The sequence below is a fragment of the Phalacrocorax aristotelis genome, chromosome Z (assembly GCF_949628215.1).
Source record: "Phalacrocorax aristotelis chromosome Z, bGulAri2.1, whole genome shotgun sequence".
Taxonomy (NCBI): domain Eukaryota; kingdom Metazoa; phylum Chordata; class Aves; order Suliformes; family Phalacrocoracidae; genus Phalacrocorax; species Phalacrocorax aristotelis.
Window position 1 is genome coordinate 30,891,894 of NC_134311.1, and position 17,410 is coordinate 30,909,303.

The 17,410-nt window shown below is 39.2% G+C and overlaps 1 protein-coding gene across 1 annotated transcript in view; it reads left to right on the plus strand.

Annotated features, from left to right (window-relative positions):
* CTXN3 (cortexin 3) overlaps positions 1–14,636 on the plus strand; it is a 45,309-nt gene extending 30,673 nt beyond the window's left edge. Inside the window, 3 exon segments of the mRNA XM_075078171.1 lie at positions 7,782–7,845; positions 7,847–8,043; positions 8,046–14,636. Coding sequence (XP_074934272.1) covers positions 7,790–7,845; positions 7,847–8,043; positions 8,046–8,116 — 324 coding nt within the window. The 5' untranslated portion in view covers positions 7,782–7,789 and the 3' untranslated portion in view covers positions 8,117–14,636.
* The last annotated feature ends 2,774 nt before the right edge of the window (positions 14,637–17,410 follow it).

Consider the following 17,410-nt stretch of genomic DNA (forward strand, 5'->3'; position numbering starts at 1 on the left):
AACGGAAGATAATTCTTGTGAGCTTCAAATCTATTGTCCATACCAGAAGCCTGAAGGAAATATGAGAGGAGAATAATATCCCATATTCTTTTTTTGGTCTATGAAAATATGGGATATCTGAAAACTGAAGTTCCCTGTAAGAGATCAAAGCAAATGACATTCTGTCACCCTAAAATGGTTTGGGGTCTCTGTGTGTGTATGTGTATGGGTCTGCTTGATTTTAAGTAGGAACTCTCAGAAAAAAAAAAAAACAAAACCAAACAACAAAACCCAAAAAACAACTTATGTTTTTTAATCAGCCTATCTGACTGACATTCTAAAACTAACTTCATTTTTCTCATGGGAAAGGAAAACAGGAACCTTCTTGCTTTAGTTAGATATTTTCCCTCAGAACAAAAAGCAACTCTATCAAGGACAGCTTTAGTACGTGGAGACAAGTACAACTCCCAGGGCAAAAATCCCTAGATATAAGTCGAGATGTTATGCGGTAAATGTTACTGACTATGTCCTCTCCCATTGCAAGGTCAGTTTATTTTCTAAAGAAACTGTATTACTGGTGTTCATGTAATCCACCACATTTAAAAAAGTGTAAGGGATTAAGGTATTTGGCTGAAGATCACAAATTGTAATCAGTATTCATATTGACTGATAAAAGGAGTGTTAACTGACATTAAAAAGACAGATTACTGACAACAATCGACAGAGGAGAAGAGAGAAACACTAGCAGAATCTAGGTCTGATTTTGCAAAGGTATGGGAATACCCTGTGGCTTTTTTGCTTGGGTTTTTTTGGTACACCTTTCGAATATTAGTGTTCTGCTGAAAATGTTTTCAGACAGGCTGTGAGGCGACTGCTGTACTCAGCCAAGCCGAATCCATTGAAGAGTTACTGAGGCAGAACTGAAATTATAGCCTCACTTCAAAAAAACAACAGTATTGTCAGCTAATTACTTCTAAGACCCAAGTAGGATTCTCATTCGAGTTTGTGGTTTCTTGTGTAAAATTTTAAGCCTTCAAAAGGCAGTTTTTGAACTTGGATATTCACCAGTTCTTTGGCAGTCCCTGATCCTTTATGCTTAGAAATACAAGAAAGGTGCAGAAGAATGGAAACTAAAGATACTTGTAATTACCTCTAACTGCTGCAGTGGGAAATGGGTTGTTCCCTTTCAACAAGATGAAGGTATTTGTTTCACAGAAATTGATTGTCTAATTATTTTCTTCATTTATTTAATAATGTTATAACCTTTATTTTGCATATGCCTGGATAATACTGTTTATTATATCCTACATAGCAGTTCAGGAATACTGATATTATACTTAAAAGTAACAGTAATTAAATGAATGTATACTGATTATATTGTTGTTTATTCCCTGTTTACTTTCTGGAAGGTATACTACAGTTCATGTTTTACTGATGCCAGAAAGGGTAGTATAAAATCCATTTCTTGCCTTTTTGAGCTGCAAATGTTTTTTGGTAAGGATTTATGACTGTTAAGACAACAAATTTTCAACTTGCTGATTCATGTAGGATCCAGCCTATAAGGATATTAGCCATGTTATTGGCTTTAAAAGCTTCAACATTTTTGGCTATCTTATTACTACTATATATTTAAGATATTCACTGTGGAGAAGGGTTGCAATACTGGTGCCTGTCTATCTGTACACCCTCTTAGTAAAAGAAGAATGTATACAGAGGAAGGAAAATATTCTGTTGGGTGCATATTTGAAACCACTGCACAGATTCCTGGATAGTGAAATATATTGATGTTTCCCAGATTTGTGAAAATCTTCAGATCTTCACAAGTAGTATCTCAGAAAGCTAGCAACTTAGCAAATGCAGTGAGTAATTCAAGCTTTTAGAATAACTTTGACCTTTTTTATATATAAATCATCCTGACACAGCTTATGTAGAGGAATTCAAAATACTATGTGTACACATTAACATGTTAAAGGTAAGCTTGCATTTTAAACATTCCATGGTGGGTTAAGTACAAGTGAGGTGCGTGGTATTGGAGGAGGTCTACAGAAAAAACAACAGATCCCTTTCTAGCATTGTTTTATTGGTAGAATTAACTCCATCAACTTGCTTTAACAACGTCAACAGCAGAATGGTGCACCAAGGGGCTCTTTTTGCAGACAAAGATCTGTCCTTAAAAGCTATTGAGAGATGATGAGGATATGTGCCTGCAGAGGAGGGGCAATGTCAGCTTGATACCAAATTTGTAAGAAAAGGATGAAGCATAGGTGAAAAGGGCGTTGTTCATATATCCATTTAGACTGTGCAGCAAACAACAATACAGGATACAGTATGAAGGAACGTAAGATACATTTGGGTACAAGAGAAGGGCACCTGTAATTTAATTAGTTAGCCTGGTAATTTTGTAATCAAGTTTTGTTTATTTAAGGTAGGTTTAAATGTCAATCACAGCAACCGAGCTGTGAGTGTATGGAAATTATCTTTGCTCAAATAGTTTGTGTACAGATGTTTGAGCCTGAAGAAACTTGCCATGTGTTTTTGTAGCTAAGGAAGTGAGTAATCAGTGAAACTAGTATGGGTGGTATAGGAAAATCATGCACATGGTCTTGGCACAGCTGTGTGCTTGCTACATTCCATGAGATATTTCATAATGGAAAACCAATTGCTCCACTAATATAGGATACCTGCATATCAGGCATATGTTGTGAAGCGCCCAGTGAAGGCACAGGACCTTACAGATTAGACCAGTAAATATCAGGTGAGCAAGAAGGGCAGAAGAAAGTCCCTGGATTTTGACTTATAAGAGAGAGGAAAATATCCTGTTTAATGTGTTTAAACATCTTGATGTTTAATGTCTTGATGTGTTTATTGCTTAATTAATTAAGAAATTAATTATAATTCTTATAAATCAAATTTCACAGGGCCAAAAGTGAAAGTGGGCAAGATGTCAGCAGAACTGTATAGCTAGCTGCGGTAGCAGGAAATTTGGCCTTGTGTCTAGTTAGCAAGGCTGCAAGCCCCTGTGACTCAAATAGTTTTCTGCTAGTCAGATTCCTCCTTTCAACTTGGTTGTTTCAGAGGCTTTTCTATTTGTTTTATGTGAGCTACACATAACATTGTGCAGTGAATGATCTATCAAGAAATAGCAAGAAACAGACACTGCCACTATATGGTGTTCAAATTTTAATGTTTTTAAATAAAATATTTGCTTTAAATCCGTGCATACATAGATTGTGTATGTCACAGTTCAGTCTAGATGTCTTCAATAGTGTCTTGAGTTACCATTTCCTCAGTATTTTGAAAGATGAAGGGCCAGCAACACTAATCTGTGTGTACCTCCGACTATATTGGAATAATTTATGGTAACTGAATGTCAGCTCCAGAGCTTCTCCGTGTCTTAGACTATATTGCAGCTATATTGCTGCATTGCTCAAGCTATATTGCAGCTTCATGGGTGGGATGATGTGCAAGTTTGTGAACAGGTAGGACACAGAAATTGGCAAAATGGGTAGAAGTAAGATTCTCCTCGGCAAGCTGCAGTGCGATTTCCTACAGTCTCTTTGGCTGTGACTACTCACCAACATACAAATCTTTCATGGTAACAATATAAACGTATGGGTGTTGATACAAAATGCAGTTTATATTGTACATGGTAATAAAGAGGGCACAGTTCAAACAACAGAACAAAGCCAAATTTAATGGTAAGTCTATTGTTCTTAGAGATGCAGATCTTAAAGCCATTCTCTCCATTAGTCCTATTGTTCTCAAAGGAAGAAGCTTTAAACTGTGAGCCCAAAGGAAATCCTTCTAACATACAGCAATTTTCAATTAAAGTTAACTTTGAAACAAATGAAATGCTGAAAGCACAGGAAGATCAATCGAAGGTGCTTTGAACAAGTTTAACTTTTCAGAAACCTGAAAATTTGTATCTTTCATATGAGTGTGTAGATAGCTCTATCAACTAATTAATCCAATGACAATTTAACTTAAAAATCTTATTGGCTTAACCAGAAAAGTTAGCTTTTGGTGACATTTGACTAGGCCCTGTGCTCATAGTTCAGCTACTGGGCTGCAGGTGGGCACCTGAAACTATATGAAGGCTATTAAGGCTTAGGATGTGCCAGGGATTAACCTGTCAATTTAATGCCACTAATGATATGCAGGTTTTGCTCTGTTTCTTTATTTCTTTATAAATTTAGTATCTCAGACTGTAAGCACCACCTCAGGGAGTGCTATAATTGAACTCCCTAATGGATGCATGCACACTGGCAAGGAGAAATAATAACAGCCTGATGTGGATAGAATGATGTGCAACTGTGTACTCTTTAAACAAAGGATTAGACACATCTGCAAGGAACCCGTTACAGAAAGTAATTGAAGGGGGCATTTCTGCATTAAAAAAAAATCAGGGCTAGTCATTTAAATGAAGGATAATCTGTTTGTTCTATCAGTTACGATTTATCTGAGATGGGGGGGCGGACAGGGAGGGAAGCAGGTCTGCTTCTAGAGGGATCTTGGTTACATCAACAAATTTTTAAACAACCTTGAGGCTTTTCCACCCATGCTATAACCTGGCTCAGCTTGTAGTGATTAGAACAAGCTGAAAAGAAATGCATTCAGGTTGTGTTATCACCACTATAATCTAGTTTCGACCACTTCCCATGTTATGGTCTGTATTTTCCATTTATTTATTTTGGCTGCATGGATACCTTTGCGCTGAAATGGGGATACCTATAGTGTGCATCACACTTGTGCTTTCATCTCTTGCCTCTTGGGATCTGCATTAGAGGTGGATCCTTGAGCAGAAATCTCCTTCATGACATGGGTCAGGGCCTTTTTTTCCTCTTTTTTTCAGCTCCTCAGCACCCTCTTCCAGGCTTCTGTGCTCGCTGTTAGCCTTTGATCAGTACCACTGTGGTGGGATGGAAGTTTGGGCAGGCTGGAGGAACTCTTGCAAGGAGTGCAGAGGTTCTCATGCAAGAAAATACAGCTTAAGGGTATGTTGCCAAGTACAGTCTGTGTAGTTTCCTAGATAGGGAATGCTTCCAGTTGGAAAGAGTCTCTGGTGCCTAGCACCAGCAGAGCTCTGCTGACAAAACAGAAAGTGATGGACAGGGAGGAAGGTATGAGGCTCAGGACTCCCTTGCACCAGATGCTCCAGGTGAATGACCAGAGGCCAGGAGTGTGGAAGCCCGCATTGCTGTGGCCAAGGCGCTTCCAAGCCTAATTACTCATCTCTATGGAGCCACCCAATTAATGCCTTTACCTAGTTACTCTCTTCTTTCAAGCACCCGTGTGCTTGTATTAGTGGGGATAGTTAAACATCATTATGTCACAAAGGAAATGTTTAATGATCTCGTTTAAGTTTTAGCTTGCAAAAGAAGTAGCCCAAAGACAGAATAGGGTGTGGTTATGCTAGGTATTGTGCCTTTCTGCACAAACAAGCTGCCTGCCCCAAAAAGCTTGTAATCATTCAGCGTAATGAGTACACTCAGAAGGCTGTCTTGAAGCCTAAAGCCTCGGAAATACATTCCTTTCAGTTTTGCAGTGTCATCTTAGTATTTTACTGCGTATAATCTAGACCATAAAAATTAGGATTCTGAGTGTGAAAAGCTGCTAATTGTAAAATAATCAGACATCTCACATGTTCCTAAAATCAGACAATAGTTCTCACTGGTATGAAAATTAATATCTAACTATTGTCTTTATTATCCCACTTAGGTGCCTCTTCTGATCCCAAAAGGAAAATAATGAACTGCATTTGCCTATTACTGAGTCACTAATCACACATACCTTTTTAAAATCAAGTTTCTTCAAAACTGGAAAGATACTATGCATAGAATCCTTTGTCTATTCTAAGTTTGACATTTAAAACCAGCATATCAAAAGTTGATCTTTCCTGACAGTCACAGATTTTCCATCTTCTGCATTTTCTCCCACGGTTGCTAACTGTATTCAGATAATGCCTAGGAAAACGTCAGGAAAACCTTTCCTAAAACACTCTGATCTGTGAGCGCAAGCATAGTTAGTGTATTGTGTGACTGCAGTTTTAGGAAAGACTGTGTTAAGTGTGTATAATATGTGTATAGCTGAGGGCATATGCTTAAATAACATTAAAAACCATGACATAATATATGTGCTGAAGAGCTTTCTGAAGTCAGACTACCAGAGGTCTTTCAGAAGGGAGCATCACTACCTTTGGCCTTCATTGTAGCATCACTGCCACAGTGATACACTCTGTCTCAGTTAATTTTTAAAGTTTCTTTTTTATAACAAGATTATTTATAGCCAGAATTAATTATTTCCTTCACCAGGTTTCACCCCCCAAAAAAAAAGTCTGACAGCTTTATTAAACTAGTTCCTAAAGTTTTGGCTCTATTAGACAGTTCTCTGCACTTTTTTATCAGCTAGTAGCTGAGACACTCTTTCAAAATACTGGGAGTTAAAATTTTATCTTTCTATCCTTTCCATCATAAATTAAATCAATTAATAATAGCCATGCAGTTCCTGCAGTTCCAATATTTTTGTTGCTTTAATACTTTCTCTATGTTGTTCAAGGTGCAGTTTTTAGAATAATCCTGGCACTATTCCAGTATGACACTTTCTTAATCTACTTATACCCATTAACTGGTGCTACTGAGGCATGCTTATAGATCATTACTGACCCTAGTCCAGCAATGAAGTGGTTATAATTATGTGAATGTTTCACTGTGCACGCTATATACTGCATTGTGTTCTATTTTTTTTCCTTCCTCTTACCAAAACCATTACATGTTCAGCTAAGACAATGCTGTCGTTCAACCAGTTTTGAAGCTTTTCTTTTTCTGAGGACACTTTACAGGTAATTTCAATGGTGCCAGTGACCAGGCCTATGCTGTGTCATCGAGCGGTGATTCCCTCCCACTGGAAGGAGAGTCCAGTGCACAAGGGAGGAGGAAGTGATGGTAGGCAGACACCCAGACAGACATTCAAGGGAGCAGACATGCCAGGCAGGCAGTGGCACAGCATATGCTCTGCTATGTAGAAACAGCCAAGTTCAGTCCCAAATCCTGGCAATTCTCTTGATGTGTCAGAGCTAGTGACATTAAAAAAAAACATTTTCTTGCTAACTGTGTTTATAAGCCTGATTCTGATTTTAGGTAAGAAGAGGAAACATTTGCCTTTGAGGTAAATTACTGCTGGACTTCAGGCTGCCTTCCTAAATCTTCTCTCATTTCAAGCACATACTATTTATGCCTTTCATTTATAAATTCTGCAGTGTTGTAGGCTTTGAATGGTTTCTGCTTTCCATCATGGGGACATGTGCATTTGATTGGCCTGCAGTGGATCCTGGTCCATTCCACCTCAAAATATTTTTGGTCATTGTATATAAAACCATAATTACATTTGTTTTTTCAAACCCCTCCCCCCCAACTTAGGGTAGCATCAACTGCAGTTCATCTGTTCTGCAGCAAGGCAAGCAATTTGCCATTTCTGTGGGCTACCCACTGGAGCAGTGTGATTAAACCCCTCATCTTCCCCCTTGCAGGAAAGAAATGTCCTTCTCCAGTCCCAGTGATATGGTATGTAGGTAGAGGTTACTGCCAGCTCAGGGTCTAGTGACATTTAATATCGGTGTCTGGATTTTGAGCTGCCAGCAGAACAGTACTGGATTTCTAACAGGTCTCTCATATATGACACAGAGGCAAGCAGACCTGCTGTCAAGTTCTTTTCTATCTCATTTTCTCCGTTAGGAGAAAGTTGTGTTGCAGTAAACAAGCAAAAGAGCTATTCACAGTTAATGTTGCTTCCCTCTTGTCCAACAGATAGCAGAATGCATCTAAATGGCTTCTACTCTGACCTCAGCAAACTGATGATGAAAAGAAGGCAACTGGGATTATTCATTTCAGCTTCTCTGGATGCTGGATGGAGAGAGATTCACGGGCACTTTGGTGCCCTCTGGGAGCATGACACCAAATTCTAGTGTGACCCTGGAATAGAAAATATTTGCCTTTGTGATTTTATTATTTATTTTCTTGGGAATCCTCATTGTTCGCTGCTTCTGAATACTGCTCAACCCCTACCAGAGTATCCAACCTCAGCCTGGACTAATGGACTTGATGGACTGGAGTAAGGCCAGTTTGACTGTGCACTTGCTTAGAGACTGAGAATTATGGAGTCTTACTTAGCACTCTGATAAAGAAAAATCCTGGAATGTCTCTTTATTTTGTTTCTGATTTACATTTTTGCAAGTATTGTAGGAGTTGTAACATACAAATATGCATACAATGAATTTTATTTTAATTAAATACCAAAGCAACTTAAATTTTTGAAAGTAGTTTAGTGAATCTCCTCACTGGGAAAAGGTGAAGGTTGCCGAAGAACTTTTCTTCAGAATGCATTGAAATATGTAGTGTATGTGATCTCTTATAACCAGCTAAGAGACACCAGAACATGTTTTTCTTGTATAGCCTTTTTATCATTAATAAGAGTCTGTGGAAGAAGGTGTCTTAAAAATGAGGTGAGAATGTGTTTTTATGATATGTATGTAGTAAATTAACTTTTCAAGCTCCACAAGACTCTTCTTACCCTATCTTCCATGCTCTGAAGACATGTGAGGAAGTTTCCCATACTGTAAGATAAGACTGAAAGTGCTAGAAAACTTCAGGAGAAAAAAAATCCTCCATGTTTTCCCAGGTATTCAATAAGATGCTCTTTCTTAACATTAAGCAGTGATTAAGCTACAGAATACTAACAAGTCACTGACTCTAATCTTTTTTGTGAATAAGATATGTAAGGATTTTGGCCTGTCTTTGTCTTTTTGTGCCAAAACTAATTTCTATTAAAATAGGTTTTTGCATTGTTCTCACAACAGCTTATGCAAAAGAATTTGAGTCTTGCATGTATTTCAAACCCTGCATTTCCAGCATTCACTCAGTCTGTTTATTTCATGTGCAGGTCACACTGCATTGGTTTTGTTTCCAGTTGAATGACTGAAACATTGGTTCTAAGAATCAATAAGTAGCCACCACCCTCTTTACCCGTAAATGTCTTTGAACGTATTTGTACAATGAAAACCCATTCCTAGAAGTCAATGTAAACAAAAACCTATCTGCATTATTGATCAGGGAAAGAAAGATTTAAAAGACTGCATAAAATTTAGTAGAACTACTTAGAGTCCAAGTGGATGTTTGAAGGCATTGTTTAGCAACATTGAAATACTACAGTGGTAACAACATTTGAGGTACTGCCAGGAGGGAAAAGACCATGCTCCTGAACACAGAAGAGGTACTAGTGCTGTCAGGCTTCTCAAACATTTCATGGAATGGGGAGGGGAAGGTGCATGCTGCCTGTTTTCTGACAAAGCTTTAGATTTATCTATTTTACTCCTACTATAATAATGACAAGCTGTTGGGAAGTTTTCCTCTGTGCTTTGGCTTGCAGCCTGTAAATGGAGAAACAAAGCCAGCCCCGTAGCTGGTACAGCTGGGGCTGTGCTGACTCATCCGAGCTGATGCTCGGACTCTAGCTGTGGCACTTAGAGCTATTTATTTCCCTTTACTGCTTGTCCTGTCCATCGGTAAAGGTTGCAGCTATTTGTAGCAGAGGCAGTGGAAGGAGGCGTGGCTCTACACGCTGGCTATCGCAGTTCACAGGGGGGCAACCAGAGGCCCAAACACAGCTCCCTGATGAGTTCACAGAAATAAGCTGGGCTGTGATCTGTCACTGCCAAAACACAAGCACAGCTCGCTGCAGGGGTGGTAACCTTTGGGATGGAGTGGGCAGGAGGGGATGGGAACACAACTGTGCTCTCCAGAAGCCGTGATGTATTGGCTTTAGCTATGTATCTATCAGTGCCAGGCCACCTAAATGAAAGCAAACTCAAGCTTTTAGATCATTTCCCAAAGGTAACAGTGTCCCATACAAGAAATGTTCCTGTTGTTGCAGCAGTGCTTCCTAAAGCAACACGTTGTCAATAGTTGTGAAGCCGCAGTAACGGCATTTCTCCCTCTGGCCTAGGATTTCTCTCCTGTGTCAGGGGATGTTTGTTTGAAGACTCTAAACATTTTATTTTCTTTTAAAAGAAAAAGACTTTCCTCATTATCTCACCTAAAGAGGGAGGTGATGACTCTGGTTGAGGGAATGTAGCACAGTGTTCAAGTGAGGCCATTTGATCCTTGTGTGGAGTTTGGAAGTTGCTAACTGAGGACTATTTTGGAGACTTAGCCGGCCAGCATCTCTGGTATGTTTGGAAGCATTCCAAGGAGATATTTTTGTAAACCACTGGGATAAGTCAGTCTATTAAGGGGAATTTAGTGCTGCTGGGCAGTCACTTTAAGTCAGCCTATTTGTGGATATTGCTAAATTGACTATAGTGAAGATAGGAAATTCACACCAGTTCCCCCACTGTGGCAGAGAGGTTTTCCTTCACACTCTCAAAGTCTAACAGAATTTTTCTGAAGACATGCTGACAATTCAGTTTCATGATAGTTTATTCTTCCTTTGCCTGGAGAAACCAGACCAGACTTTGAATGGAAAGACCACTATTCCAGTCCACAAAGTAGCCTCTGGCACATCGCTGTGCCTTACAAGCACATATATTCACTGTGGAATGACCAGAAATATTAATGAGACCAGAAAAGGAGGATCTGTGTGCTAATGCAGCTGTGCTTAGGCAGCTCTGCAGCACTCTGGTATAGGCTTTTGTTTATTATATCAGTTTCTGTAGAAAATCCTGTGCAATCTTTAAAAACTCTTTAGAATGAATATTTCTTGATATAATTTAAGAAATATGCTCTTACATACTGTGGAGAAAGAAGGAATATGTGTGATTTTTTAATAAATACCACATTTATGTTAGTTTGTTCAATCTAACCTCAAGGAGTTTAAGTCAAAGGGCTACTGGGGAGAGATAAAGCCAAATACGGACACAGATAAAACTCTCTACTGGTAGACACCAGGGAATAAAGCTGTATTACTCCAATGAGGATTTCAAGACTTTTATATCTCAGTCATGACCCTTAAATGAAAGTGCCGGCCTAACAGCATGGAGCTGAGATGGGATTCTGTTCTCAGCAACGTCTGGGGTGCATGTCTGTGAGAACAGTCCCGATGTTGCTTCTCCACTGCAGTCAGAGGTTTGGGTGCAGCTTGTGCAGACATGAACTACCTTTAAAGTAGCTCAGCTGTCAGGAGTGATACCTCCACAGAAACCCACAGGTCTGTGCACTCTGCAAGAGCCATGGAGGGGTTACTGCTGGATCTGTACATGTTGTTGGACCTGCAGTGAAATGCATCTGCCATTGCCATGCCTCTGGCAGGATCTAAGCTCTTTTTCAAAAGTAGGTGAAGCTGGGATGAAGCAGTACAGCTGTGATCAGTGGGAGAGAAAAAGAACCCATCAATCAACTGATGCAGTTGGCAGCAGGGCAAATATCTTCTTGCTCACAACAGATGGGGTTTATAGAATTGCATGGACTTTAAATTTTCCAGGAAGATAATTTTGTGTAAATAAGAGGAAATAGGAATATAAACTTGTTTTATTTTTACTTTTTGTTCAGCCTGCAATACTCTCTGAACAAACATGTAATGCTTAATTTTGACAAAGTGGTCTGTGAAGCATAGCTCAGTCAGCTTTTACCACATATGCCCCCAGAAGAAGGGCTGGAGGCACCTGATGTGTCACCCTGTGAGCCTAATGGGATGGGTACACAGGGAATTTGCAGGTCTGTAGCTCTACAGAGAGATACTAGAGATACAGATATAATATGTGGTCTCATGAGACACTTTCAAGAAGTGTAGCTTAGGAATTGCAACCTCTGTTCTGATCTGTAGACTATCCGGTAGGAATTTATACTCCGTTTGGTGCAAAGATCAACAAACTTGCCCAGGTCAATGACCACTGAGAAGCAGCCTGCAGACCCCCAAGAACTGCAGGAAAGAAGGCAAAAACCTTTGCTCTACAGCATGACTGGTTCTGTGGCCATGACCTAAATTTTCTCCGACACAAAATCTCATATTTTTTGGTCCTGGTTGATTGAAATATGCTTAGTCTGTAAAACACAGCAAGTGTCTATTCATACTGATGTCATTTGCATAAAAATAAAGCTATTGGTTTCCCACATTTCACATCCTGTTTTAGTGCTCTGGAGTTCTGCAGCAAAGTTTTGGGCTTTTTTTTTTAATACATAGATTTGGTGCCATTTCTGCAGCATTGATGTGTGAGGCTGCCATGGCTCCTATTCTTCAGTCAGCATCACCAAAAAAGCAGCTGACACTATCGCATTTTTTCTTTTTTCCCTCTTGGCACACTAACTAATCAAACCCATCATACACTTAGATATCTGCATTGTTATCTTCATGGCCTAGAAGGAGCAGTGAGGAGTGAAAGGTCTTTTTCAAGGCAGAGACAGAGACGACTTATCGGTGCTAAGGCAGGATCTGTGAAGCACAGGCTTCTGTCCTGTGTTGAGGTCACTGCGTGCTCATCAGCAAGCTAGTAATAAATGCATCCTTCACTTCTTAAATAACTGTAAAACTTAGTAAGTCCTATCACACTTCTGCTTTGTATGAGCTCTGTTTTCTACTGTGGGAGAACCAGTGGTGGGGGAGCTGCACCTAACTTGCTGCTTAGACCAGTGCAAGATCTCCAAGGGAACTGGGGGATTTGGTGCAGTGCTGCTGTCCCAGCAAGTTAATAACTAGTGCCTAAACTACACTGTACTTCCATCTTATGGATTTGATTTTCAGTGAGATTCTCTACTTTTATATACATTGTTTTGAAATCCTACCTTGCCTCTTAGAATTGGTGTTAGAAGTTTAAACACAGAAAAGTTATACTGAGAATTATATCTAAGCAGAAAATTGCTTTACGCCCAATAAAGCCATGGCAAAAAAAAAAAAAAAAGTTTTTGGATTCTCTGTTCCATATGAGGAGAAAAATTACAAAGGCCAGAGTCAGAACATCTCGGGATTACATCTTAGAGTGAAGTATGTCTAATAACCCCCAGCCTGAGACAGGAGAAAGACAACTACATAATGCCAGCCTCTCATCTTTGTAATTCCATGGCTGATTCTGGTGATCACCGCAGACTCCAGTGTAAATCAAAGCAGACCTAAAGGCCTTTAATCTTGTGACATTAGTCACAGTATCCTTGCAGCAGAAAAAGAAGCACATTTATGAAGTTTTGGTAGTTGGAGGGTCACATTCTTAAGAGCTGATCCCCCACTGCTTTGGCTTGATGCAACTGGCTTCAGCTGCATTACTTTAGGTTTACATCAGTGTAGCTACAAACTGGGCTCCAGCTGCATCAGAGAATTAGTAGTCCTGCACTGGTGTTTAATACATGTGCAGTCAATTTTTATTTTTTTATCAACTGGTTTCTAGGAGCAACATCACTGGTTGTTAGGCTTTAACTGGTCCTATATATACCATCACATTACTATGGTGACATCAGGCTTTCACGGGCTTTCTGATGTGACAGCATATCTTTACTCATTGAGTTTGACTGCTAATTAAGGGGCCAGTCTCATGAAACATGTATTGAATTTACCATTGATAACACCATTTCTATTCTATCACTCTATTTTTGGTTATGTTTTATAACTGGTTGAAATGTGTGTTTGTTTGTTTCGTTTTTTTTAATTGTTCACACTTTGGACAGTTTTTTGGCAAAGACTTGAAAATTATTCTGTTTCCTATGGAATCATGATTTGAGGTTATTGGAATATTTTAAGTAGTGCCTTCTTATCAATTTGGATAGATACAAAATATGTCACTTGTGTAAAGTATAACCAGCTGTTAAAAAAAATTCTTGCTAATACTTTCTGTATTTTATCTTTTATAGTGATCAGTAGAGTGCAAAAACTTTGATAACCAGAAAGGAGTGACTATAAAAGCTTACTGTGTGTGTGGCAGTTGTGTAAAATAAAATATCTCCACTGTTTATCATCTCGATTTTTTGGTGCCAGGAGACCGCATTACACATTGCTGCTTGTCTTTCTTAAAAATGATAGGCATAAGACAATTTTTCTCTTCCTAGCTTGTAATTTCAGATTTTTCTCCCTTAGATTTTTTGTGGTTGATTTTTGGTGTTTTTTTGGGGAGAGGGGCTTTTTTTTTCTTTTTTCTTGTTTTTTTCCCTTTAGTTCTTCCTTCCATTTGGGATTCCAGACATGGATGTCTGTGTCTGCTTTTTGCCAAAGCTTCACTTCTCCCAGAAATGGTCATTTCCAGGTATAATCAAGCAAAAAGACATGCTGCAGTGGCTAAGGTCAAAACATAAAATGAAAGAATTGCAGCAATCAATCAGACCTTTAAAGTGGTTGAAGAATTGTGATTTTTATATCTGTCTTCCATATCTCCATGACCAATGGGCTACCTGGTCAAAAGTATTATTTGTAGTCATTGTAGCTCTTACTGTAAACATGGACCAATCACTTCCATTAATTTTTATCTTCAGACAACGTGACTGGGTTGTGTACAAAATGCAGCTTCTTCCCCTGAAGTACTGTAATATGTTGGCCCTACTCATCTCACTAGAAATTACTGTAACACGGTGTAAAGTTACCACATGATATAATGTTTTCAACTTTTCTGGATCTTTTCTCTGGACCATATAGAAAATGAGTGTTAATAAAGTAGGAGAATGCTTATGTATACAATAATTAAAATGCAAGTTTTGAGGTAACTACAATGTATAGTTCTGTGGAATTTGATTGATAGTAAGTACTGGTTGGTCCATGTGTTGCTGGTTACATAGCAGCAGACACAGAAGTAATAAACAAAACAATAATTTGCTAAAGATATCCTGATGGAGAAAGTTCTTGCCTAAAACAAATAGATAATGTAGAAATACCATGCAGAATAGTATATCAAGACTAGGAAGTCTCCAATGTGTTTAGAAAATAATTATTCACAGCTGCTAGTTAGCACATTTTTAAAAATTGTTTATCATCTCAGGTATGTAAGTACTCTCTTGACTTCAGCAGGCTGAAATTAGCTTACATACTTTGCAATGCTTCTTAATCTGTTCAAACTCATATTTATAAAAAGACTCAAATTTTCTGATTACCTAAATGCAAAAAAGAATCCAATGCGTTTACGTAATGAAAGACATTGTTAATCACATACAACTAGATATGTGATAGTATTACCTGAAGCAGTCACTGCTATGATATAATGTACAGAGCATGTTTTTCTCAGCTGATACTAAACAGCATAAAATCCTAACATAAACATGCACAATAGGTGCCATCTTAGTATGTCTACTCAAAATCTTTCCTCCACCCTTCATTGTGGAGTTTGTATCTATGTCTGCATTACATAGACATGCATAGTATGTCTGCAGTGCTTGCAGTTCTTGTGGAAAAACACAACTAAACTCTGGAGTAACAAGCTCAAATATTTCTAGTAGCCCAGCCATAGCACTAAAAAGCATATTTTGGCTCAGCACTGAACAGATCCTGGGTAGGTTCAGCAGCCCTTGCTAAGCTTTTTGTTGACCCTTGGTACTGACAACCAAGATAGAGAGTCTACAGTTAAGTGGGGTAAATGTCACAAGCATCCCCATGCCTCTGGATTGTAGCGCTTGCCAGAGTGAAAAACCTTTACTCTCAGAATGAAAAATCCCTGTGCCTCCTCTCCACGATAGCTGTATATTTGAATGGCTGTCATGATGTAAAACCAAAAATTAAACCCTGGAAAAGACCTATTCGTTCTCTTTGTAGAACAAAAACAGTGTCTGAGAAGTATAGAGTTATGCTAACATATTAAGGATGGATCAACACCAGAGATCAAGAAAGGCTTTATTTTTTATATATATGCACATTAGTAGCAGAATTTATTGATAAACACACAGAGCCACAGAGTCACAAAGGTTAAACAGGGCAGGGGGATGTCTGGTTAGATCGGGTTGCTCAGGGTTGTGGCCAGCTGGGTTTTGAATGTCTCCAAAGATGGAGATTCCACAGCTTTTCTGAGCAACTATCTTCAAGTATTTAATTGTGTTCAGATTAAAACCAAATCCTCTTGGAATTTCCCATGCTGAAACTTGTGCACATTGCCTCTCGTCCGTACATTGTGCACCTCTGTCTTCTCTGCACCCTCGAGTGGGGTCAGCTGGAGGCAGCAGTAAAGTCACACCTAGGCTTTCCCTCCTCCCGGCTGAACAAACTCTGGTCCTTCAGCCTCTCCCTCATGCATCAAGTGCTCCAGCCCTCTGATCAGCTTGGAGTCTGCTGGACTTGCTCCAGTATAGCCATGCCTGGGGAGCCCCAGACTGGACACAGTTCACCAGACATGGTCTCCCTGGTGCAGAATAGAGAAATATCAGTCCCCTGGACCTGCTAATACAGCCCAGGATGTGGTTGGCTGCCTCACCACAAGGGCACACTGCTGGCTTATGTTGTTTTCTTCACAGCAACACTATTCAGTAATTCCAAGTGCATCTTCTTGCTCTGTAAGGACACACTGGAAGCTGAACAGCCTGCAATCTGCTGTCATGCAGATCATTTTCTAAGCGTTTTGTTTCATGCAGGCAAAATTAAATAGTAGGTGGATTTTATCTTTGAAATTTGAATCTGTAAGTTTTCAGATTAAAAATCCAGAGAGGCAATTGTAGGTAATCTAATTTTCCTCATTTTCTCTTTGTGGAGAAGTACAGCAGGACTCATTTGATGATTCTGTAATGGCAGTAGGAAAAGAAATCTATTTCCTTTTTATTTATAGTCCCTTTCAAATCCTCATTGCAGTCCCTACCCATTCAGAAAAACCCAGAAAGGAATCCAAAAACAACAAAAACCCACAACCTTCTCTGCAGTCGGTTTCAATGGTCACTTGGGCATGCAAGGAGTATACTTCTTGTTTTAGCATTGGTAGCTGACAAAGGGAGGAGGACTGGTCTGCAGTTTAATGCCTCTTCAGAAAGCTATTTGGTAAATCCTTTCAGATAACTTGAGTACCTAACTATGTTACTTACTCTAGTATAGCTCATTATCTTTTCCTATAGTCTTCCTAACATGCTTAGACCATGTTGCCATAAACAACATTAAACGTATAAAATGCCAGGGTATTATGTAGCAACTGATGTCAGAACTGATCTTTTCCACAGCAGAACAGGACAGCCTCCCAGGTAATGGTTTTATGAGTGTTGCCTTGGTACCTTTTCATTTCAGGAGCTATATTCTGAGAGCAAGGATTAATGACAAACCATTATTACTGCTGAAATGCAAAGCCACACAGAAGTAATCATAAAGCTGTTTTCCCCACCCTGTCAAACACATATTTCAAATGCTGAGTATACCAGAGGTTTTTTTCGACAGACTTTTTGAGTTTGTTTTTTTTTTTATGGGATCTGGGCTTTCAGCACTTCCACTCTACTTGTACTGATTAGATTATATGCACCCAGGGAAAGTGCCTTTCTGTTGTACGTGAAGAACTACAGCTACCACCTAC